The sequence below is a fragment of the Polistes canadensis genome, unplaced genomic scaffold (genome assembly GCF_001313835.1).
Source record: "Polistes canadensis isolate GaletaPanama2010 unplaced genomic scaffold, ASM131383v1 scaffold_181, whole genome shotgun sequence".
Classification (NCBI taxonomy): domain Eukaryota; kingdom Metazoa; phylum Arthropoda; class Insecta; order Hymenoptera; family Vespidae; genus Polistes; species Polistes canadensis.
In genome coordinates, this window is record NW_014569728.1 from 40,167 (window position 1) to 66,744 (window position 26,578).

A 26,578-nucleotide genomic window follows, 5' to 3' on the forward strand; every position below is an offset into this window, starting at 1 on the left:
TCTTTACTTTTATTTTATATCATTCCAATAGAGAATAATGCTTTCCCAGTTTCCTTTTCTTCTCTTTTCTCTTCATTTCTTTTCTCTTCTCTTCTCTTCTTTTCTTTTCTTTTCTTTTCTTTTCTTTTTACCTTCCTCCCAACCTAGCCGTTAGCTAGCTAGCTACCACCCCTGCAGGCAAGGTACACACACACACCAACTCAACAAAATCGGAGGTACATTTGCGTGCGCATCCGTCCATCGATCTATTTTAGCTCACCTACGCTCCTACCTGCAAGCCCTGCTTGCTTGCTTGCTTGCTTGCTTGCTTGCTTGCTTGCTTGCTTGCCGTCACCTCTTTCCCTTTAAAACCCTATTTCTACCCCCAACTAAATCTTAATCGAATCTCATCTTACGCGAACTACAATGATATATATATTTATTTCCTTTTTTCTTCTTCTTTTTTCATTTCATTTTGTTTTATTTTCTTTTTATTTTACTTGTTGTTACATTATCTGTACGAAAACAAGTTAACAAACTGACAATTAACACACTTTTTATTTTAATTCAATTGAAATTCATGATAATTAATATGATAATTTTTTCATTTGTATTTTTTGTTTACTTTGATTACATAATAATACATTTTTTAAGATATCCCTAATTAATAGTAAAATTTGAAAAAACATATGCAATTTCGTTATAATTATTGAAAGTTATTTCATTGTTCGTTCCTTTTTTCTTTTGTTTTTTTTTTTCTGAAGCATTAGAATGTTTATGAAAAAATGATAAATGGAGTAGAGAAAGTATTTGAAAATCGTAGTAGAGAGTATTCGTATGGAATATATGTGAATGGAAAGTACTACGTTCTATTTAATGGCAAACAATTATAACTTACGCGAGAAAGAAGAAAGCGACAATTATCATGCTCGAAAAAATAAATACAATACATCTAGACAACTCATGCTTTTATTTGTCAATTAAATGACGCTTTACTTTCTCCGAGGTAATTTTGTTGTCTAATCGTTTCGTAGTTTTTTACGCTGACCGTGTAAATCATCTCTTCGTTCGTAGTATTTATACTTAATTTCGCGTCTTTGTGATTCCAGTCTTTAGTATAATATCTGTAACACTCGGAGTAACGTCTTAAAGTATTAACAAATTGAACAGTCAAGTATTCTAATTAAAATATTCAAGATATTCGATTCGATTGATTATTTGAATTGTCCGTAATGTTCGTCAAACGATATTTTAATTTTTTTTTAATGAATTTCATTTTCGCGAGTATCGAAATTAATGCCTGGAACATTTGGAAAATGCAAAAGTTTCCGCAGGTACGACGTTTTTGGCAAACTAACGAAAATCGATCTCGAGAATCTTACGATCGGGAGACGCACGCGCTTCAAAATATTAAATCGGCACAAAGTTTCAGAGAAAAACGACGTAAGTTTATCGTTAAAACAAACAAGAAAGGAACAAAATAATTGGCTACAAAATTTCATTTTATTACTATTAGATTATATATCACTAAAAAATATTAATAATAATATATTAACAATTATTTATTATAATTAATAAAATATTTAGTTATCATTAGAAAATTGTCTTTCATTTTTACAAAAAAGAAAAAGAAAAAAAACAAAACGAAATGATTTTCCGAACAACTTAATAACAATAAAATATTTTGATTAATTATTCAACTTCTCAGTTTTTCCACTGTTCACCGTGGTAAGGTTTGAAAATAATATTTGCGGTGGTTTGAACGGTGAAAATGGTACATGCATATCAGCGACGGAATGTTCACAACGTGGTGGTATATCCAGTGGAATTTGTGCTAACGGTTACGGGGTCTGTTGTATCGGTAAAGAATATTTATATTTGAATGATGTATTATTTCGACAGATTTACCTTTATTTCTATAAAAGATTATTATTTTGAAGTAATGGTCTCGTGCGGACAAACAATTAACGATAATAATACATACTTTGTTAATCCAAATTATCCATCGACATTCGATGGTACCGAGTCGTGTCAATTGACGTTATTGAAGTCAAATCCAGATGTGTGTCAATTTAGGTAATATAAACATATCTTTTAATCCTCTGTTATGTCTACGATAATGATTTGTTAAATATATATATATATATATATATATATATATGTTTTCACAATATTTCAAATGATATCATATACCAGAATCACTCGTGTTTTCTTTAAAAAGCAAAATATATTATATTTTATGTCGCATATAAATGTAACGTAAAAGATAATATCTTTTCTAAATTCTTTTTTTTTTTAGATTAGATTTTGTACAATTTATGATAAGAGGACCCGAGACGACGAACAATTTGTGCACGTACGATCAATTTATTGTCTCCGGTGGTAATCCAGTGCCAACCATTTGTGGAACCAATAATGGCAATCACAGTAAGTTACATTTTGTATGTTTTATACGCGAGCTCGGGAATAAAATGTTATTTCTTCATTGAGCAAATAAACAAATATTTCTTGTCAAATTTTGATCTCGCAGTGTACATTGACGCTGGTGTAGGCCAAACTAATCCCATTACACTGACATTCGTCACGAGCGGAAATTCCTTTCCACGATCCTGGAAAGTCCGAATATCACAGATTCGTTGTAGTACAATTTACAGAGCTGAAGAAGGTTGTTTGCAATATTTTACCGGTGTATCAGGACAAATAAAATCATTCAATTTTGATCCGACGACAGGATTGCAATTGTCCAATCAGGATTACAGTATATGTATCAGAATGGAAAAAAACTTTTGTGGTATACAATATATGCCCTGTTCTGACGAAGGTACGACAAACGAATGCATATCATTTTTTTTCCTTCTCTTTCATTTTTTTATAATACTATAAAATAATCCTTTTTCAAGAGTTACGAATGCGATTGGGAAAAAATGAAAAAAGGGGATGTGTTTTTTTTCTTTTGTCATTTATTCAAATATTTGATATAAAGTGAAATTTTGGATTTTATTAGCAATAAAATGTAATATTTCGATAAATTTCCAACTAATTTTGACTCTTGAAAAGTCATAAATGCACATGTGTGTTCACATTAATAACAGATTATTTTGAATATAACAATAGGTATTTGTCGGGCGATTATATTTAATGCGTTATAAAATAAAAGTTTCCTGTTATAAAGTTACGTTGACGAAAATAAACGATGGAAACAAAAAAAATGCAATATTAACTTTTTCAAATTATTCCTCCGTAATTTTTAGCTCGATCCTTTAAACAAGGTCATGTACATATTAACTTTGCATAACTTTATTATTTAAATTATACCTTCTAAAGAATATGATTTAATACGCGTATTTGAATAATAATTTTATTTTTTTTACTTTTTATTTTTTATTAATTAAGATAAAATATATATATATAGATATGTACAGAATAATCACTTTGATTAATCGAAGATTTGATTCCGTTTAACTTTAACTAATTAGAGAAGTATCATCAAAGATACAAACAAAACAAAGTTTCTAGTTTCTAGTTTGTATTAGAGAATACTATATAACTTTGATAAGAAAAGATTTTTAATAATATAACGTATAATTTGAAAGTTATCCAAAGTGCGTATAACTTGTCTTATATACACGGATATAATATCTTCCTATTGGTCGAATGAAATTCGATAAGATATAAATAAATATTACAGGTACTATGGTAACCAGTGGGCCAGGACAAATGTCTCGTAGTAACGCGTTTACTTTAACGGGTAATACTCAAGGAACGCAAATAGCTTCGATGACAGGTGCCGCATGTCAAACAGACTACCTGATGATACCTTGTGCGATTAACGCAGGTAGAACTCCTTCGATGTCAATCACCTGTGTTGACAGATTGTGCGGCGGTACGTTTAATGCCGAGAGTCAAAACTTAAACTCATCTTCGGTCATTAGTGAGTGTTATTACTTACTTTTATATATATATATATATATATATATATATATATTATATTGTATTTTATTATATTATAATTATATTATATTTATTTATATTATTTAATAATATTTATTAAAATTCTTTATTTATCATATTTCTTTTTCTAGGCACTGTTAAACCTTTCAGATTAATATTTCATACGGATGCAATAGAAGCACCGAATGATGTTGGAAATAGAGGTTTTTGTTTAAATTATGTTCAACAACCGTGCACGACAAAATTAAGGTAAGGTATTTTTGAGGTATACATCCAATTGGAAAATGAAAGAATGGAATTATTCAAATCCTTAGGGGTCCACAGTTTATTTCAAGATCTTTCCAAATATTTTATAAGTTTTCTTAATCAATACTAGGACGATGTTAATCCGATTAAAAAATAGGATCTCGCGGATATTATATTATCTTTTATATCTGTTTTTTTTCTTCTTCTTCTTCTTATTTTGTTGCAAGTAAACGTACATTGTACGCTTGTACATTTTTTTTTTATCTCAGACATATAATTCATTTTATTCGATTATTTTATTACGCTCACACTTTTTTGATTTATGTATTTTTTTTATTCTTTCTCTTTATTTTGTCTTCTTTTTTTTTTCCTGTTGCACCTATTATCTAAAGAAATGATCAATCAGACTTTAAACCAACCAACCATGCGAATCGTAAATACACGTGTAACATACGACAATAGTGCATCTTTTAGATATAATATATTTTCACACAATAACACGACGATATATGTGTGTGTATAAACAAATTTTCCTGTAACTGGTTGATACAAACAAACTTAAAGTATGATTATTCTACATGATTAAAAAAATCAGTCGAAAAGTCATAGACTCATAAGTCTTTGCATTTGAGATTATTAAACGTAAGTTTAAAAATTTATCGAGTATTACGTATACATTTATTTCAATTTCAATTCGATAAATTTGACTATTTTATTCTCGGATATTCCGAAGAATCATTTTTATGCTTCTTAATATTTTGACAAAAATTGTCGATATGATCGAATCTCTTGTACCGATTTTACTCTTATGTTTATCTTTTTAGATGTTTATGTTTGGCTTTTTTAGATTCCACAATTGCAAGCTCAGTCAAATGCACAAATACTCGACTAATATTCTAAATTATTTTTCTCCAAAACAAAATCTTTTACGAACAAATTTGATTCGACATATTCGACTTGATTTTTCATCTTTAATCAATTTCTTATTCGTTTGTATCATTAGTTACAGAACACATCTTGTATATACTTAAATATATATACATAAAATATCATAGATTAAACATTAATACTTCGTTAAACAATTTTAACGAGAAATAGGGCATGAATTTTTGTTTTTTCTTGCGTAATATCAGATGATATATAATTCGTATCGTTATCTTCCTATTAATCAATGAAATAATTAATGAATATAGACATTATAGAGTGTATTATAAAATCTAAACAAATCTTCCTAGCAGTCAATTAAAGTATCATCTTATCATTTTAATTTTAATTAATTTTAATTAATTTTAATTAATTTTTAATTAATGAATAATTTTTTCATTACTCTTATCAGAGAGATCTTCCAATGAGTCTGCTTCAGTGTTTCATCATTAAAAATAATTTAATATATTTATTATTAAATTAATCTTTCTAAGATGAACAAAATTGTCTTTTTTTCAATTCGTCAATAGAAAAACGCATTGGTACAGTCGTATTTACTCATCTATACGTGTATACGTAATTATAGTATTAAAATATTCCTAATTTGAATAACGTATAAAAATAATGATTAGATATACACGCGAAGTCTTGATCGAATAAAACGTAAGCATGTTGTAATAATTCGAAAAAATATCCGAGCAAGTGTTAGCAAGTGCGATCATGAATTTCTTTCCATTGCAATATCTTTTTGTTTTTATTTTAATTACGAAGCATATAAAACGTCATTAGTCGATTTAATGAGACGGCGTGCGAGAATCGTGGAGATCGATAGTTCGGATAGTTTATTATATTTATTTCCTTCTCCTTCTTCTTCTTCTTCTTCTTCTTCCTTCACATTTAATGAATATAAATTGAAGAATTTTATTTTATTTTATTTTTCCAGGAAACATTCATAACGGCATTAGTTATGTTAATTACAACGTTTTTATATGTAACATTTTAATCGACTGCTAGGAGTAAACCTAAATTACTAATTAACATAAACTTTCATATATTCCAATCGTTAATCGAATGTTAAATGAAAATATTCGATGAAAATGAATACGATCGACAGCAGTCTTCATTGATTGAATTATCATTCGATTGGATCCTCTCGTAATATCACAAATCGATATTTAAATAGTTATTAACAATTTGTAATGACAAATTCACGATAATAATATATGATTTCATTGAATTATATGAAAAGTTTGACGCGTCTGATCGGAATACAAAAAAAAAAAAGCAAAAAAAAACAACAACAAATATTTCTCCAATATTTTTCGTAATTTTTTTCCTTCCTTTTTTTTCTTTTTTTAGCCGATCATAAGAGTCAACCTAATGAATAGTTAGAGTAAAAATTGTTCAAAGTACAAACGTTCAAACTTACTAAAATTAATATTATTATTATTATTATANAACAAATATTTCTCCAATATTTTTCGTAATTTTTTTCCTTCCTTTTTTTTCTTTTTTTAGCCGATCATAAGAGTCAACCTAATGAATAGTTAGAGGAAAAATTGTTCAAAGTCCTAACGTTCAAAATTGAAAAATTTAATATTACTGTTATTTCTTTAATTTTATTATTATTATTAGTATTATTATTATTATTTTAATCTCTAACCAAGAGAGAAAGACCTTTCTTAATAAGCACCATATGTAAACGCAATATGTTGCTGGAAAAAAATAGTAATATAGAAAGGTAGAAAGAGAAAGAGGAGAAGAAAGAGAGAGAGAGAGAGAGAGAGAGAGAGAGAGAGAGAGAGAGAGAAAGAAAAGAAAAAGAAAGAGTTACCGATGCTAGACCATTTATCATTACAGGCCGTTACGATTTGTTTATAAATATTTGAAACGACGATGCTATTATTAAAGCTCTGCCATTCGATCTTTTTCTTTCATTCGAATAAAACGACGACGCGACATTAAAAGAGATCAATTTTGATCGGTTCGCGACTATTATTTTAGTGCCATCTAAAAATGAATAGGCGATTTTTATTATACGCTAGAAAACCTTAAGTGGTGTCAAAGCAGATATATTATTTCCCTTTCCTGTTACGATCGAGATAAAACAAAATTAATCGTTAACGATAATAATTGAATTACGGTAAATCGATTAAATTTAAACGTAATTAAAATATTTTCAATAATCGTCGATATTTTCTACAGAAAAAAATGAAAACAAACATTTTCTTAGAGATTCTAATATATGTGTGCCCATAATTATGAAAGTGGTCTAAGTTATATATCTCTTGTTTCGAGATATTTAAAGGATTACATTTGAACATTAAAAATGAATTCTGTATAATATTGAAATAACAAACACTATCTAACGGTTAATTTTTGACAATATCGTCTTAAAATTACATTGAATTAATTTAGTTGAAAATAATGTGGTGTGTGTGAAATAACTAAGAAACGAATTTTTTTTTTATTTTGACTTAGACCACTTTCATAATTATGAGCACACATATATGTATATATTTCTTCTATTGTTTTCTTCTTTTTTCTATATTGTTTAATAGTCGATGTTCTATTATTTGCAAATTTTGTTACATTTCAAATGTCTCTACGTTATTAAGTCGTCTGTATTGGTCAGTATATATTAGAAATTGTATTGTATAATATATATATAAATACTTTTCTACATAATCTTAAGATTCTTATGATTCCATATAATTCCAAATAAACGTATTCTTATTGATAATTATTTAATTTCTTATCGAAGATTAATCAATTCCATATTTGGTCTTGTAAAATGGTGCAAACACTTGTACGAAATGAAGAATTTGTTCTTATCGGAATAATTATGAAAAATCTATCGTGCTTAGATTGGCAGTGTAAAATTATGTTGAATTTCTTTTTTATGAGAGCCACAATTTTTACGCGATAAAGTAAACGTACGATATTGTGAATAGTTTACAATTAGATATTAGATTTAACATCAAACGTACTCTCGTATATTTATTTCGTGTACTCGCGTTAAATCATAGCGCATATTTTGTTTCGATGTTATTACTCGTTTTTTTTTATTAATTACGATTTTTTGATTGAAATTAAAAACGTCAATTTGCGTTTTCTTTGAATCCGATATTATTTCTCTCATCGTTTTAATTCATTACTTTTTATTTATTCACAAGTAGATCAATGCGATCTTATATTATAAGCTCATCCAAAAATATCGATTAATGCTTTTAGTATTCCTTTTTTTTCTTTTTTAATTATATTATTTGCTATCAAAAATTCTAATAAACGTCGCAAACTGTCGTTCGTTCGTTCGTTTGTTTTTTTTTTCTCTTTTTTTCTCGTTTAACACAAATATATTTAATCTTATGGCCTGTAGTATGTAATATTATAGTAAAAAGGGTTGAAATTTGGTCTAATATTGGCAACTCTGCCCTTTTTCGTCTGATTCAAGTCTTGTTTAAACGTAACGAATACGTATATGTGTGTATGTAAGTGTGTGATACGATCATCAAATATTAGATCGATCATCTGAAAACTTTCCACTGTTAACCATTTCCTTTTTTTTTTTCTTTTTTTTCATTTCATTTTTCTTTTACTCTTATGGGACATATCGAATATACGTCATTGGAATAATAATAATTAATACATCGAATTAAGACATTTCTTTAGCTTTCATAAAATATGTGAGCATGTCAATCGGCAATGGAAATACGATCGTCGAATTCTTTTCAGCCGAAATTGTATTAAGCGTCTACGATTAAACAAACAAAATAAAATTCATTATTAAATATATTTTTGATCTTACAATTCTATTTTATAATGATAACAATATGATTAAGATTGTTGTTCTTACCTGGAGGTAACGTAATTGTAATGCTGCAGGTGAATCTCCGATTACTTCGGATGCTTCTCTTAATGCCCTACTTGCCTTCTGTTCGCCTTCAGCAGCGATTACCTAATTAAATATACAAAATCATAGAATCATTTTCATATATAGGTGTATGAAACACAACGATGAATAATAATTGAAATAAAAAGTTACCTTAGCACGTGCTTCCCGTGCAGCTTCTGCTTCTGCAGCCATTGCTCGTTGCAATTGAACAGGTAGCCGTACGTCTTTGCTATTAAACATTTCATTGATTTATTTAATGAAAATATATATTAACATATGTCAAATTAAAATGATTTTTCATGAAAATATTTACATTTCAACTCGTTCAACTTTTATACCCCACGTATCGGTGGCTTCATCCAAGGAAATCTATGATGCACCTTAATCAATTTTCTTTTACATATAGCCTTACGTATGTGTATGTGTATATGTACGAGTATATAATACAAATGTATACTATATTTAATAATTAAATTAAATAACTTAAAAGATAACACTTTTTTTTTCTTTATACTTTAACACAATTAAACAGTTTACGGTTCTAAAAAATTACTTCTCTATTTTGGAAAATTATTCTTGTCAAAAGGTACTTGATATTTTTATATGTGATAATAAATATATTTAATAATTATACTAAAAATCGGTAAAATAAAAAAAAACATTTGTTATAATACGACAAACGTGTATACATATAACTTTAAGAATTATCTTTACATTTAAAAATTAATAGATGTACAATAGAAATGAATTCAATGCCTTAAATAAATACAATATTAAATTTGTTTTTTTTAAAAGGGGGACAAATCCCCGCGAATTCATTTCTACGCTTAATAATTTGTCAAATAAACAGTTCGATCGATAATTCTAAGTATTTTTCTAAGATCACGTTACATAATTAATTGAATCAAAATCGAATAGTTGAGAACGAATATTAAATAACGTACCTGCATGTTACCAGAAATAGTTTCACGTTCGCTAAGTATTTCATGTAATGGTCTCGTACCCATAGTATTTCGAAGTGTCGTTTGAGCGAGAAGTCTTGTACTGTGATGTGCATTTTCCACATTGGCGATAGATATAGTAGCATTATTAACACGATAATAAACGACTGCATCGACTGACACTGTAACGCTGTCCTTTGTTAATACCTGTAAAATAATCGATACGTTTCACTTTCGTTATCTTTTAATACCTACATTACCTAAGCATTGAGAAATTTATTCAAGAAAATTATCTTCTTCTTCTTCTTCTTCTTTTTTTTGTTAGAACTTTTTCCTGTTATAATTAGCTTTTTATTTTATTGCGATTTTATTGTTTTTAACCGAGAGTAGGTTGCTGCTAGCTTCAACCCTCGAACAACCCTGTCCCTTTGTCTCCTCCCTTGTCTGTTTGGGTTTGAGACCAGCTATAGGCAGAGTGTCTTGGCGTCAACACAACACACGGGAACACACCACCGTGTGCTGTGTTCTTAACCCCGTTGACATACAAATTAAATGAAATTAACATCAATTAATATTATAATAAATAATAATAACAGAAATAATAATTATTATTTATTATTAATTTATTCACACAGGGGTGTGTTCCCAAAAATCGGTCACCCATCGAAGTACTAACCCGTGCCCAACACTGCTTGACTTTAGTAATCGAACGATACTTAGTGCTTTCAACGCGTCATGGCCGTTGACCATTTAACGAATATAAATTCAATATTAATTATAAACACATACCTCTTGGGGTGGAACATCATAAGTTCTCGTACGCAAATCAACACGAGCGTAATTGTCAACGCAGGGTAGAATGAAGAAAATTCCTACAAAAATTATATTTTTATTTTCAATTATTCACAATGTATTATTATCGTTTATTTATACATTTTTGTTCTATCAATTTTTTTTTTTTAAGGTAGTATATGTATCTTTTTGTTTTTATGTGTGCATACGCGTATTTTTTGTTTTTTATTTTTATTTATTTATTTTTGTATTGTTGTATATGTTACCGTCAAAGCCGGGAATCAAGCATTACTAGTAAATCCTCGGCATTACTATGAATGTGAAGGGCCTTCAGACTAAGTCGGAAATTGAAAAATTCTTCCAATTTTTCCTAGGCATCGAACATAATACTTTGATATTCTATAGAATATCAAATTACTATTTAAACAACGTTGAAAAGAATACATTCTCGGGACAGGCACACGCAGCCATACGCAACATATGTTACGCGTAGAATACCATGTCGAGTTATAAATTTAGCATGTAAACTTCAAAAAATGTTAGAGAATGCAATGCTGTATAAAATTGTGCATCTTTGCCATTTCTTTGAAAAGTTTCGGCAAATATTTTTTATACTTAGAACAAGCGAATTTTAATGATTTTTATATTAAATTAAAATGTACATTTTTGGCTACACGTAGAGTACCTTTTCGCGGTATAAATCAATCTGCAAAGGTTCATAAAATGGCAAAGAAAAGTTTGCGGACTAGGCATATACAACATATACAACAAAAGTCGTAGTAACATATACAACAAAATCGATATAATCGGTTATTGAAACTTATCAAAACCGTTTGATACCGTCAGATACACGTACCTATTTATTTTCATATATTTTGTTGTTATTCATTAATCTCAGTATTGAAAACTTACCAGGACCTTTCGCACCACCGGATAGAAGACGACCTAATCGGAATATAACAGCTCTTTCGTATTCCTGTACAACCTACAAACGTAATATTATGTAAAATGTAATAATCAATAATTGATTAAATTATAAATACAAATAATAATCTAAAACGAGTTATTCATTTGAGACTCTTAATTAAATGAAACACACTTAAACTTAGATTTAAGATTTAAGATTTAAAAAAAGCTTAAATTAAAATTTCAATTTATATATAATCAACATTTTATTATTGTTATATAAATCTCTCGAATATATATAAAACTATATGGTGTTTTACTATTAACAGAATTCACAACATCTTTTATAGAACGTCAACGACGCTTGGAGGTCAATCGTCCGTTCTATTAATAATGCAACGAGGGTGATAGCTGTTTATACAGTGACCGTTAAAAAAGAAAAAAGAAACCTTCTGAATACCCTGTACACTTTCGTAATATTTTACCTTGAAACAAACGAACAGCGAAAACGGCATAGTAAAAATTACCAAAATCCACGACAATATCACCAGGATATTACCGCAGGTTGTTGAATCGGTTTGTGTTGAATCTTCCGCTGAAACGATGAAACACAAACAATTTATTCATTATATAATTTCATCGAATAATAATTATTTGAAATATGTAAATACAGACAAATCGTTTCTCAATAGAAATTGTTTTATCATTTAAAATCAAATGTATGAGCGTTGTTGATTATTTGTCCATCCGATTGAACCAAGTTATTAATTAGGGCATACGTTAAATTCGATATTTAAATCGGTTACGAATTTATACGAGCCCAAAATCTGAGTAAAATATATTCGAACAAATTTCTAACAAAAATATTCGTTATGTTTTTTTATACTTAAAAATAAAAATTACTCAAAAAAATGAGATACGATAATAAGAAAGGAAGATATACTTGACTTGATTTTACAAGCTGACATGAGAACTGTTATTGTCTCGTTAGTATTCTGCGAATTAGTTCTTTCGTTAGGGCTTGTTTTCTTAATAAAGAAAAAGAAAGACTTTAACCGGTACTCTTGAACTATCTCAAAAGGGTTTTCCAGTCTAGCTGGTAACTAATAAGTGTTTATATAGTCCAACCAATAATATATCATCATCATCCTCTTAGATGAACGATAGCTTGTTAATCTCTTGTCATTATAACATGTGCACAGTTCGTAGATAACAAAAGTACTTGCAAGATTGTAATCTCTCTCTTTTTTTCTTACTACTTTATTATTATTATCTAGTTTTTTTTTTGTTTTGTTTTTTTTTGTTATTGTCACAAAAATACAATAGACGTAAACAAATGTGTTATTTTCCTCGTAATTCAAGATCGATATAGGGATACACTTGCATATACTTGCACTATGCAATATATACATATATGCATGTACCGCTTGTGTAAAGTTGGTTTATAAGTAAACAAAAATTACGCCGAAATTGAAAAATGAAATGTGCACAATTTCTATAATCTTTGATAAAGATTTCCTACAATTTATTATAATTTTTAGATTAATTATTTTTCTTTCTTTATTATTTTTGTATTATTTTTGTTTCTTAATATATTTTCGATAACAAATAGAGAAGGAAGAATATTGTTGACAATACTAACTAGAAAACGTAATAAACGGTGTATAACCAGTAAACCCTCAAGTAATTCTCGCTCAATAACTCATTTAAACACAGAATCGATCTTATTAACGATAACAACACATCAAAAGAAAAAGAATAAGAATTACGGATCGATATATTCGTATATACATACATGCATACATAGATAGATAGAAAAACGCGCGTCCTTTCCAAGAAAACTACGTAGATCGACGAACAGAATAAATTTACATTCATATATAACACTTACACGTATTATATTCAAAAAAAGCAATATATCGATATAAAAATCGATCTAATATCTAAAAAATCATTCGCACATCATTTGTTCAAAATATTTCATAAATTGACATTTAAACACACACACACACAATCATAATAATAATATAACTCTATAATAGAAAATAATAGAAATTGAAACGAATCAACCGCACCTATACGTACATAGACGCTCGATAAAAAATTGATTATAATTCGTTATAATACGACGACCACACAATTGAAAGATTCAAATGAATAATTAATAAAAGTGTTGGAGAGGTTAAAAATATATTTCGATTAATAATAAGATGTAATGTTCTGCAAAATTTGTAACCTGTCCAACTTCCCTGTGTGTGTGTGACACTCTCTTTTATAAGTTTTAATAATTTTCTTTTTGTGGACGCGATAAACAACTAATCGATTCAAATGAATGTTTGTATAAATGAATTATTGTATCTTGTAATTGAACATTTTGAAGCTTACCGTCCGTCATAACGAAAATGTTACTAGCGACGTACCCAGTGACCCGTTGACCTAAGTCAGTGAATTGTTCCCTCTCCCTTTCTATCCCACCCTCCCTCTCTTGCTTGCTTACTTGCTTGCTTGCTTGCTTGCTTGCCCCTCCCTGTTTCTTTCTCGATGTAGGTTCGATTTTAAGGTACCCTACGTGTAAAAGGAAAATGATTGGAGATTCGTAAGGTATCACACTCTTTGGCTACGGATATTTTGCACCCTTGTCTGGCCGTGTTCAACCACCCACTCACTCACACGGATAAAATCCTATCTATCTTTCTCTTCTCGTAGTGGCATGCGCGAAATGCGCGCACCACCGGGCACCCACCCACCCCTCTATCCTTTCTATTCTCCTTTTCTCTCCTATAACTCTGACCTACTCTTTTTTTTTTTTTATTTTATCAATGTCCAGTTTGCCTACTTTTCAACCAACCCCTTTCTTCTACTTCTACTTTTATGTACTCTTATATACTCTTTCTTTCTTCTTTTCTTCTTTTTTTTCTTTTTCCAATGGTAAATACAATGCTTTTACTTCACGTTTTTTCTTTCTTTTTTTTTTCTTTTTTATTGTTTTATTTCTTCACCATAATATTATAGGATAAAATGAATTTTACGAAAGAGTAATGTCGATTGTCAGAATATTTTCTACTATCTTCGTTAATACCAATATCTATCTTGACTACTTTTCCATTTCCTTTCGTATTTTTTTTTTTTTCCAATTAAAATGTCGCACGTCGATGTTCTATTTCCTGTTTTATCTTTTATTTTATATATATATATATATGTATTGTTTATTTATTTATTTAACATAATTGGAAAAAATGGACGTTCGTTGTAAGCCATTAGAATTTTGTATTATCATCGGCTGAATTTTTAATGTTTACGTCCAGTCTGCCTACTTCTTTCATTTCCTTTTTCTTTTTCTTTTTCTTTTTCTTTTTCTTTTTCTTTTTCTTTTTCTTTTTCTTTTTCTAGAGCGAAAATGTCACACGTCAACGTGCTATTTTCCGAGTTTCTTTTTTTACATTTTTTTTTTTATTGATCACAGGGGGATTACAAGGTAGAACGAATTTTCTCGTTAGAATTTGTATAACATTATAATACAATGGTTCTTTTTTTCATCGATTTTCTTTCCACGTGTATAGATAAGTCTCGAACTTTATTTCTAACTCAAAGATGAAGATCGTGTATATATTAAGTAAATGCAAGGTGAATGCTATAGAGTAACCAAGTTCAACTATAACTGGCTGATTAATGTTCCCTCATACTATTTTCTTACTATTAAAGATTTTCTTCATTTCATTATGTTTCTTTTCTTTTACATAAAATATCAATTAAAGTGTGATTTTAATGTTGTCACCGCGTTCATCCGAGTTTCATATTATCTTCGTTAGAATATTATCATTATCTAAGCTGTAGAGTATGTTTAATAATAATTTGATAAAACACAAATTAATGAAAACTTACACACATATTTACTTGTTAATTGAATCATTTAACATTTACTTTACAAAGATCAAAGAGGCAACATTTCTAATCGTCAGTAAACGATCTTTAACATTTCCGATAGCTTTCAACACATTATTGACCGGCTGTAATTTAATAAAATCTAACGTGATTCATAACAGTTACGAAAATAGATTCTTAAGTTTTAAACCTTAACAACAACAACAACAACAACAAAAACAAAATCTTATCATTTTTGTTTTTTAAATAAAAATGAAAGTTTGATCCAAAAACAAAATTGTTTCTTTTTAAAAGAAACAAAACTTTTCTAACCCAACCCTATGTATATTAAATAATTCAATTAATATTATTAAAAATACAGAATGAATATATATTTATCAAAAAATATATTGTTATAAATATAATCGCGTAAAATATCTACGAATTCTCTTCCAGTTAGTATTATATTTTATATATGGTTAGGTAAACTTTGCTTAGAGTTGAAACGTTCACTACGATAAAATAAAGATTGCTTCTTTACACATAAGGAATAATTCATTCATACCCAAATTCACATTATCGTTTACTATATCTAATAATTTCAAACAACGACGTGTCGATTCAATAATATTAAATGATGCTGATTATACTTAAAAAGGAAAAATTGGGTTTTTTTTTTAGAGATCCATTGTAAAACAATGAATTTATTTTTATTATTACGTGGATTAATTGAGAAGTTATGAGAAAATAAATTAAATATTGAGAACAAAAAAAAATTTAATCGAAAAATAAATTTTAGACTCGAAATTTATAAAACCAGCAAAAAATAATATCTTACCTCCGATAATACGATTTCGTATATCATCAGGACGCGTGTTAATCTGAATCGTAGACCCATTACCATTAGTTAAAGTCGCCATAGGAAGAGATACTTCTATGGGATTAACACGAGATTCAAATTTCGCCACCTAAAATCATTTCATATTTCAATTATTACAAATATATTTATTTAAAGAAAAATAAATAATACCGTCAATTTTTATTTAAAAAAAAAATCTCTTTGAACGCACAAACACACACGTATGTATCACAAATCTATGTGATTATATTATTATTATTATTATTATTATTATTAGATTAGATAATTTTTTTATTATCTTGAAAAGAATGGTGAATTATTAAAATGAAGCTTTTTTTCGTCCTGTTTACGCGTACTTCAACAGTTATATGGATTAAAAGATAAAAATGCTCGTTAAACTTATTTCTAGAACCATTTTACGATTTTACCACATGATAACGGTCTAAAAGCCAATTTAATAATTCATGCAATTTTATTTTCACTTTGGAATCCGTATAGATTAATCAGCAATAATTAATCGGCTAAAACAACACTCCCCTCCCCTATTTAAATTACGTATTTATAATATTGAAAGCACTTGTTTATCTCTGTCGCAAAAACAAAATAAAAGAAGAGAAAAAAAAAACTCGTCCCTTTAAAATATAATTTTAATTTTTTTACATTGTAAAAAAATTTTTTCCTATGTAAACGACATAAATCAAGACAACAAAACATAAAGCATCCTTGGTAATATCTCATCGAGATAATATCTAATAGAAAACATGTTGTTGACACACGATAAAGTTCTCTGTTGTCTTTCTCTCTTATAATAGGATAAATATTTTTGATTGAGTCAAAAAAAATGGAGAAAAAAGAACATTCATTTAACAATTTATCTTATATTATAATTAAAACCTGTTCGAAGAGTAAATCATAAAATATCCCTTTAATATTCATCGATTATTCATAATTACCGGCACATATATGAAACAAGTGAGATACTTCATCAGAAAATTCTGTTCTCAATTTTTAGATCAAAATCATACATTTTATTCAATTGTATATAGATAAATAAACAAAAAATATTTTAAAACGAATTCATATAATTAAATAAATTGTTTTAGAATCCATCATATTTTTTTTATGCCTTTTTTCTTTTTGCATTTTTCCAAAGGGATGTATGTTACATCCCTGATGTAATTGGAACAAGAAAAATAACATAAGAAATGATATTGGGTTTAAGAAAAAAAAAAAAAAAAAGAAAAAAATGAAAAAAGGGTAATGTACAAGTAATAAAATGAGAATAATATTTTATAAAGTTTTGATCACCTTGTGTCGTTTCTTCTTACACAAATGAAAATGTAGACACAATGTGGACGTCGTCGTGGCTTCAGAGACTTTTGTACGAGACGACGACCGCCACCCTAACTAGTAGTAGACATTGGTTTATCACTATAACTCGACTACGCGCAGTTCGTCCTTGCGTACCGATACCCTTCCACTTTCAAACGGTGCTGACCCCTTGTCATTAAAACGTTCAAACACAGTCCTTTCGAAATATAAAACTGTTTCATCGTTAGAAAAATTTAAAAATTGCCCATTTTTAATACATCATCATCTAAAAACGAAACACCCCTGTCCGAAGGATCATTCAAGATTAGAATCAGAATTTAATTTTCGTTGTCTGTAGAATATTCGAGCCAATAAATTAAACAAAAAATAATAAGTGAAATTCATTTGATAGTAATTACTTGGAATATTATTGCACAATATTATTACATTCAATCATATATACATATTTTTGGTTTTAGATATTTGAAAAATTGTTAAAGTTTATATGAAGGTCGGACACTAGTCAGAAGTTTTTTTAAACGAAACACGTTTTAAATATTGTTTATTAAGTATAACTAAGCAGCTATAGGTATATGAAAAGCTTTTAAATGTTATATGTGAGAATAAAAGCATGTGTCCCAACTATCGAGCTTAACTTTTTTACACGTAAAGCATACGTAAAAGGTTCAAGGATTCGTAAGAGGGTCAATAACCAATGAATACATGAATTATCCTATAATAAATATAGTAATTAATATAAATGAAATAAATATAAAATAAAATTTTCGTTTATGATCATGTGTTTATTAACATCAGGCTAGAATGTATGACAATATTAATGTATAATGCATTATATTTCTTAATTTATTAAAAACAGCTTTTCTTTCTTCTTTATAAATAGCATTTTTAAACTTTCACTTTTATCCTGAAGTGGATGTATTATTATTATTATTACTATTATTATTATTATTATTATTATTATTATTATTATTATTACTATTTTTAGTATTATAATTATTACAACCGACGAATAAAAATTGAAATATAAAAATGCACTGGTCTTATAATCCCCTTTGGTTAGACAAACGACTTGTGAACGGTATTAATTAATTTTTATTGCTCGTAATTTTCGTGCAATTTAATGATACTTATAATAATTCATCGCGTAATCCTCTCATAAGTATATTATTAAATATATATATAAATATTTTTGATAAGTGTATATCCACTTCCACTTAGGCAAATTATTACGGCGAGTTTAAAGATTGATGTGTGAAACAATGTACATGGAACACGTTTGGTCTTATGGTCAAAGTTACACCAGTGATCAATTATGAGTAATCTTTAAAATACTGACTTTTATGATCATTTTTTTGATAACATTCCGTTATCGTATTCTTCCTATTACGTATAATAAATTTTTGTTTCGTCTTTCTTTTTTCTTGACTAGCATTTAAAAAGCGAGACCAGCCTCGGAATAAGTTGTAAAGATTTTTTCAATCGAGTTTGCGTAAGCTGCCGTCCTCAGATCAAGTCCAAGGTTAAACTTCATAGCGGTCTTCATGATGGCCTATGAAAAAATAATATATCATTTATTATTATTTTAATATATAAAATATAAATAGAACAAAAAATATGAATGTTATTATTAAAAATTGTCATGAAATATTAAAAAAGAACCTACCCTGGCAGATCGTTCCATTGTATAATCTAATCCTGAATGTACAATATCTTTTTCAGATGCACCAGAAATACGCTTATTAAAAGCTTCTGAAGGAGTAACAGGAATACGACCACCAACACGACCAAATCTACGTTCCAATGATTCTTGTACAGATTCTGTAACACAACAAACGAAAAATGATTTATTTAATGAATGAAATTATTTCTAATCTGGATAAGTTACCATATTAAATATTGCTATAATATTGCATTTAACTAACCAAGTAAATGATAATTAGATTCTCGTTCGTATTTAAAAGTTAAACGACCATACGACACGTGATTTAAATTCTTCAACCATTCGAAGAAAGAAACTGTAACACCACCAGCGTTAATATAAAGATCTGGTATAACGAGTATGTTTCTTTCAATGAGTATTTGATCGGCAGCTGGAGTCGTTGGACCATTGGCAGCTTCGGCTATTATTTTTGCCTAAAAGAAACAAGCAAAAATACGATAAAAAGAATATTCATATCATTTTTTGTATCATTTATAATTAAATACAAATATTTACCTGAATACGGCACGCGTTATCTTTGGTAATAACTTTTTCTACAGCAGCGGGTATAAATATATCGCAAGGTTCGTACATTAGATTCTCACCCGTGTACGGTTTGGCACCAGGAAAACCTACAATCGTACCATTTTCGATACGGTAATCTTCTAGTTGCTGAAATAAAACAAATATATATTCAAATGACAATTTATATTTGATATGATAAGTTTATATGAAAAATGAATGTTTAGATTTAGTACTTTTGGATCGATGCCTTCCTCACTGACGATCGCACCGTCATGTTCAATGACTCCTATGCAGGCAGCTCCAGCACGATGTAAATAACGCATTGTATGCAAACCAACATTACCAAAACCTTGGATGATGAAAGTTTTTCCACCCCAACCAGGCGTGGTACCTACGAATCAAGACACACTACTTCATTAAAATTTTAATTCTTTAAAAAGAAAACAACAATTTTATATGATTAACGGTACGTACCAATCATACTCATAAAGTTAGCTTCGTTAATAAAATTCTCCAGTCCGTGAAATACTCCGCGACCAGTCGCAGATATCCTTCCATGAATTCCACCCTGATTAATAGGTTTACCAGTTACACAAGCATGAGCATTAATATCCAAATGACCGATCGTTTTCGCATAGGTATCAGCAATCCAAGACATCTCCCGTTCTCCTGTACCCATATCAGGAGCAGGTACGTCTACACCAGGTCCTATAAAAATATTAATTCTAATTATTATATTAATATTTAATGTACATATATATATATATATATATATTATAACAATTAGTTTGCCGCGAGAAGCTTACATTTTATTTTCTACCGTTCTCGTTACGTTTTTAAAAATACTAATATATTATATTATTTGTAGGTATAGAAGAAACAGATAAGAAAAAATACAAAGAGTTCAGATTATTTTTTATGTTCTCGCTTCATTGTTATAAATACTATTACTTGTAAAGATATTAGCATTACTTTATTTTTAGGTACAAGAGATAAAGATAAGAACAAGAAAGAGACTTTAAATAAAAAAAAAAATGCAAGAAATTTGTTCTTTTGCAATATGCTAGGTATAACACAATAAGAACAAGGATAGAGATTATTTTAAGCAAGCTCTCACAAATGTTGATTTTCTACGACAGATTTGATCTAAAATTATCACAGATGAAATAACGTCGACGCAGCAGCAGACGGGCAGGCAGGCATACGAAATGACGTAACAAAATTCTGTCGATTGAGATGCCAAAATGGTATCTCTGTTGTTCGATATAGAAAATCTCAAAAATTCGTTACTCTTACAATTAATTTTAATAAGGCTTACCAATGAATCCTTTCTTAGCAAGTTCCAACGTGAATCTTCTCGTGATTTTTTCAAGCTCGTGTTCGGAATAGTTTTTCGGATTGATTTTTATACCAGCTTTAGCACCACCAAAAGGTACATCCACGCAGGCACATTTAAACGTCATCAATGCGGACAAGGCTTTTACTTCGTCTCGAGAAACATCCATTGAAAAACGGATACCTGTAAAAAGTATTAATTTTATATTGTAAGAATAATTGTTTTTATAATATGAAATAATTATAATTTCTTTTTTCAATATTTATTTTAGATGAACGTCGACGTACTCGTGAACAAGGTTTTGAAGGGATTTAAAAAATAATAATTTGACTTCAACCAATTATACTTGTATTTTACAAATACAAGTAAATTAACGTTACCTCTCCAAAGCTCGTACATATTTGCAATAGTTATTATTGATAAATACATATTGCAACATTTGTTGAATTTTGGATTTCTAATTCTAATCATTTAACATACACAATTTATTCGTAACAGTTACGAGTCGTGTGTTGACTTAACAAATTATAAAATCTATTCTAAAAAATGAGCTTCACTTATAAATAAGAGAAAATTAATATTCGTATAAATTCATTTTAAATCAATAACACACACAAAAAATAAAATAATAAAATACAATTGATTAAATCATTTAAATTGATTGTTACTATATCGCTGGAATTTTGTTACAGTTATCGGCAATCACTAGGAGAGAAGTATAATGTTACAGCTGATATGCTTGAGTGTATACTAATATATGTGTTTGCGCATATAGATTAGTTAACGATTAGATTCCAGTATTAGATCTAACAATACGAAGTATTTTCTTTTCAGACTTCTAAGCAGCAATAACCTGCATAACAATGCACATATTCTCATAAATATGCAGCACCCAACAGTAAATTATCTTAATTACTGAAACCATACAAAATTGTATGCATTTTAATGCAATACAAATAATTGTTTAATTTAAAAAAAGAACAAAAAAAAGAACAATCATTAAGAACCATAAAAAAAGCGATGAAATAATTAAATCAAATCAATCAATAGAAAAAAAGAGAAGAACCAATTAGAAATGTTATTGACCTTAAATATCGTGTCATTGCCATTGAGAACGTATATTATATCGTTTTATCGTGTGATTAATTTAGATGCCAGATTACTAACAAACATTTGGCAACATCTCTCTTGACGACGTAATCATTGCTAAGTTTTTCAAACACACACGCCTTTGTATATATATACCAAAGTATTCGAGATATGCTCAAGTTCACGAACGATTTATTCAAACGATATGATCAGTCAATCGAGTTATCGAGTTATCGAGAATCTATGTAAATATGACCTGCCTCTGGTACTACTTGTACCCAGCCCTCTTTTTCACTTCATATTTTTATCACGTTCGATATAAAATATTGAATATAAAGCTTGAATATGAGTGATGGGGAAACAACATGTGTGTTGTGTATATATATAAGCAGGTTGTGATAAACAAAATAATTATTACGTTTAAATAACTAAGTGGTGAGTCATCTTGATGGACAAGGACAACATCTGCACTATACATTTTCGTCCTCTCTCTTTCTATTTAATTGATTTGATTTGGCTAAGTTTTATCCCGCACATGATGATATTCTAACAATTAAAAGATAAAAAAGTCATAGCAAGATGTCATATTTCGTAATCAATTAGCCCAGGTGTTACATCTTATAATGAACTATAAAAAGCACGAGTATATTGGCGTGCTCGAAATATTTCATTCGTAAAGTATATTTTCGTTCGGTTATTTTTCTTTACCCGATGACAAAACACCCTAATATTTTCTCCTATCGTTATCAACCTAATTAGTACATGGAAATGTTATCTCTCGTTTTAAAAAAAAAAAAAAAAAAAACGATAATATATTTAAATATTTTCAAATAATTTTTCTTCCGATCTTATTTCGCGATCATGTTCTCGTGAAATTTTAAACGTCCTAAAAAACAAAAAACTATATATTACGTTTATCAGTATTTTCTATAGAAAACTAATTTGTTAAGCTACAAATGTGTGTGTGTGTGTGTTTGAGGAAACACGTAATGAAATTCGATACTTGTGTGAGTACATTTCTGTTAAAAATGTAATTTAAATTGAAGTACGCTAATTCCTCGTATTTTTACAAAGTCGTAGACGTACGCGTGACCGTGAATTAATTCAATTTTCTTCATTGTTACAGTGGTACCTCAATCATTGAAAAATTCATGTACGTTTCGCTGTTCAAATTTTCTCAAAAAAACAAAAAAAAAGAAATTAAAAATTAAATTAAATTAAATTAAAAAAAAAAAAAAAGAAAAAATACAAACTCCCAAGAAGAAAAAGAGAAGACATGGAAAAAACAAGGGAATAAGATAAAAATTAAATATACCAAATATACCAAAATATTTGATTCTTCAGGTTCCTTTTTTTTTTTTTTTTTTCTTGATGTCTTTACGTCACAGTCGAAGAATTAGGTGATAATTTAGTCTTCTTTAGTATCGAGGTTAAAACCTCGTATGCTTTGAAGCCGTAAAAATGGTTACAAGTGTGCGAAGAGTCCTTACATACGCGGATACACTATACCCATAAAAGTGAGCTCGCGAATAAAAAAGACGTGGGATGATGTACAGCTATATATATATATATATATATATATATATATAAATCATTACTCCTTAGAGTTAAAAAAATTTTGTAAATTAAGAAATGTTTAAATTTTTTGTTTGAAAAAAAAATGATTGATTTTATGAAATAATTTAACTTATAATTAAAACATTTCTTTAACTTGTGTGTAATTTATATAAAATATTGATAGTATTTATCTTTTTTCCATTTATTATCTTTTTATCTCTTTATCTGCAAATAAGAAAGAACGTGCGCGTACAAATATGTGATGTAACCAAACTGCAAACCATCAAAAACGTCGTCTACAATTAACTTACCTTTAATCTTCCAACGATAAACGTTTCTTTACGTTTTCATGAATATTTTCAATAAACCCGGAAACTAAAATTTAAGAAACGTGCGTAACATATATATATAAAAAAAAAAGAAAAAGAAAAATAGAAGAAAAATAAACTTACGCTGCATTCCGATAAATATTCATTCGATAAGCGAATAATAAAATGAAAAATATTGAACACACTTTGATAAATTGATTCTGATGTGAGTAAAATATAAGATGATGACGTAAGAGACCCAATTGGATGGATATTGGCCATATTAAATATAATAATATAAATATATAAATCTATATTTTTTTGCAACGAAATTAAATGCTATTAATCTACGTTTAAATCACGATTTTGTATTTCCAAAACGAATTTATATTAAAATATACGCAAATTATTTAACCTTTATATTTTATTAGAAATTGCTTGATTATTAGAGATTTATTTTAGGCAAAATTTCAAGTGATATTGATCAGCTGAAATTATATAACGTATTTTCATTTGATTTTACACACGAATAGGTACACAAAGTCTATATACACACACATATTCATAGCAAAAGAGATAGGATTAAATACTTATTACTTATTAGACACTCTATTCGTTATCAGTTCAACTGTCGTTCAAAAATTGAACAGCTAAATCGTATAATGCATTGTTATCAAACGCGGCAAATTATAAGTGTTTTATATGTATAATAATGAGAGTATAGTAGAATACTTAAATACTTTTTTTGTTTTCTTCAAAGCATGCGTATAGCAGTGAACAAAAGAAGGAAAGTAAAACAATGAATAAAAAATAAGAAAATAAATTCTACTGATAGTTGAACAAAAAATAAGATAAATAATAATAATAATAATAAATGATATATATACACACCTCCTTTGCAAGGTGTACGATGTGTCGAATGTTGGGCACGGTAACCTGTGATCATTTCATAATCACCGGAATCACGTCTAAGAGGAAACGATGTCTCAAGTATGTGATCGCATGGTTCCATGAGCATTAATATTCCCTTAACTTTTTTCTTACGTTCCTCGACGGATATCCTCGAACGTTTGCCGATATCTTCAACTAGCTTATCCTCGACTATCTGGCAAGCACGATGGAAAAAGTATTCGACCATGTCAAAGAATTTGGGATTAGGTGCATTTTGCACATCCTTCAAACGTTCGGGAATTTGATGATCGGCGTAACCTCGCATTTGCAGGGCCGCTGTTGTACCTCGAATTAGTGTACCTCGTAAGACATCATTACTAGGCACCTGTTTTAAACCGATCGGTGATCTCGTCAATTTTCTCACGTGAAACATTGTTCTTTTTATTCTTTACTTAATTATTCCCAGGAAAAACTTGTGGTTAACACCGAACGACTAATTTCGACTATCTTGTTTCTTTTTGAACGTAGACTAACTGGATAGTCTCTATCTTTTTAACACTGTTTCCCTTTTAGTTACTCCATTTGATTTTCTTCTATCTTAAGGCGTCTTCTAAGCTTCTTCTAAGCGTCTTCTTTATTTCCCCCTCTTCTTTTTCTTCTTCTCTCTGAATTTCAATTCCTCCTCCTTGTATCTAGTAAGTAATGATCCAATAACCAGCCACGAATCCTAAACAAATGTAGTGGACGATTTTTAGTTTTTTTCCCCTCCTGAATCTTCACTACCCTGCCCTTCTTTTTCTTTTTCTTCCCTTCTACTTACCCCTTTTTTGCCTACCCTTCTCTTGTACCTACCTGACCGTTGGTTTGCTTTGTCGGCTACTTGTGTTATATCTACTACTACCAATCTTTCCTCATCTTCTTCCCAACTATTCAGTGTACCGACCGACTGACTCTACTCAAACCTTCTACCTTCCTCCGCTTTTTCTCTGTCGATACTACTTGACAAAATATATATATATATATATACAATCATTGATTCATAAATTTAATTTCAAGGAAGGCAACTCCCCTTTCAGAGAAGTTCTCTCAACTGTCTCAAGCGTCATCTAGTCGTGTATGCATACAAACTAGAAGAAATTATAATCTAATTTATTAATATATATATAAAATTATTAACATTATTTAAATATCTTCTCTCAAATAATAGAATTCTATGGTCTTTTATATTGCATTAACAAAGTTTACGTACGTAAAAGAATTATTTTCCTCATACCAATAGTGCAAGATTACAAACTTAAAGGAAATGATTTTTGCTTTATATTTGGGAAAATTATAATTGTTTTTTCCTTTTCTTTTTATTAATATTTATATATCTTTATACCAAGATAGTATAGAAATATTTTATATATCGTTTAATTTGATTGTTTTAAAGTAGAGAATGTACAATTCTATTTTATATATTAACGCGTACAACGGAAGTTAAACTG

The 26,578-nt window shown here is 28.7% G+C and overlaps 3 protein-coding genes across 7 annotated transcripts; 1 reads left to right on the top strand and 2 right to left on the bottom strand.

Moving 5' to 3' along the window:
• Positions 1–1,295: 1,295 nt before the first annotated feature.
• On the top strand, positions 1,296–6,551 carry LOC106789360. Its single transcript, XM_014753501.1, has 7 exons — positions 1,296–1,422; positions 1,688–1,840; positions 1,905–2,055; positions 2,279–2,406; positions 2,510–2,800; positions 3,668–3,910; positions 4,062–6,551. Exons 1-7 carry the CDS (start codon positions 1,296–1,298, stop codon positions 4,181–4,183), a joined length of 1,215 nt encoding a protein of 404 aa, XP_014608987.1. The 3' UTR covers positions 4,184–6,551.
• A 1,019-nt stretch (positions 6,552–7,570) lies between these two features.
• On the bottom strand, positions 7,571–17,801 carry LOC106789362 (band 7 protein AGAP004871). 5 transcript variants are annotated; one of them, XM_014753505.1, is made up of 11 exons: positions 17,663–17,788; positions 16,334–16,463; positions 14,020–14,199; positions 12,162–12,229; positions 11,641–11,713; positions 10,726–10,808; positions 9,940–10,143; positions 9,309–9,364; positions 9,146–9,224; positions 8,957–9,058; positions 7,571–8,854 (listed from the first exon to the last, which is right to left on the bottom strand). In XM_014753505.1, the coding sequence occupies exons 2-11, from the start codon at positions 16,413–16,415 to the stop codon at positions 8,756–8,758; spliced, it is 1,026 nt and encodes a 341-aa protein (XP_014608991.1). In that variant the 5' UTR covers positions 16,416–16,463; positions 17,663–17,788; the 3' UTR covers positions 7,571–8,755. The 5 variants fall into 5 exon arrangements, with proteins under 5 accessions (XP_014608991.1, XP_014608990.1, XP_014608992.1 ...); XM_014753504.1 differs by having other exon boundaries at positions 12,120–12,229; positions 17,663–17,787; XM_014753506.1 differs by lacking the exon at positions 14,020–14,199 and having other exon boundaries at positions 12,120–12,229; positions 17,663–17,801.
• Positions 17,802–19,110: 1,309 nt separating this feature from the next.
• Positions 19,111–26,107, bottom strand: LOC106789363 (glutamate dehydrogenase, mitochondrial). Its single transcript, XM_014753509.1, has 9 exons — positions 25,944–26,107; positions 25,092–25,818; positions 21,229–21,429; positions 20,385–20,618; positions 20,144–20,301; positions 19,902–20,057; positions 19,609–19,819; positions 19,350–19,504; positions 19,111–19,235 (listed from the first exon to the last, which is right to left on the bottom strand). The coding sequence occupies exons 2-9, from the start codon at positions 25,522–25,524 to the stop codon at positions 19,119–19,121; spliced, it is 1,665 nt and encodes a 554-aa protein (XP_014608995.1). The 5' UTR covers positions 25,525–25,818; positions 25,944–26,107; the 3' UTR covers positions 19,111–19,118.
• Between the last annotated feature and the right edge of the window lie 471 nt (positions 26,108–26,578).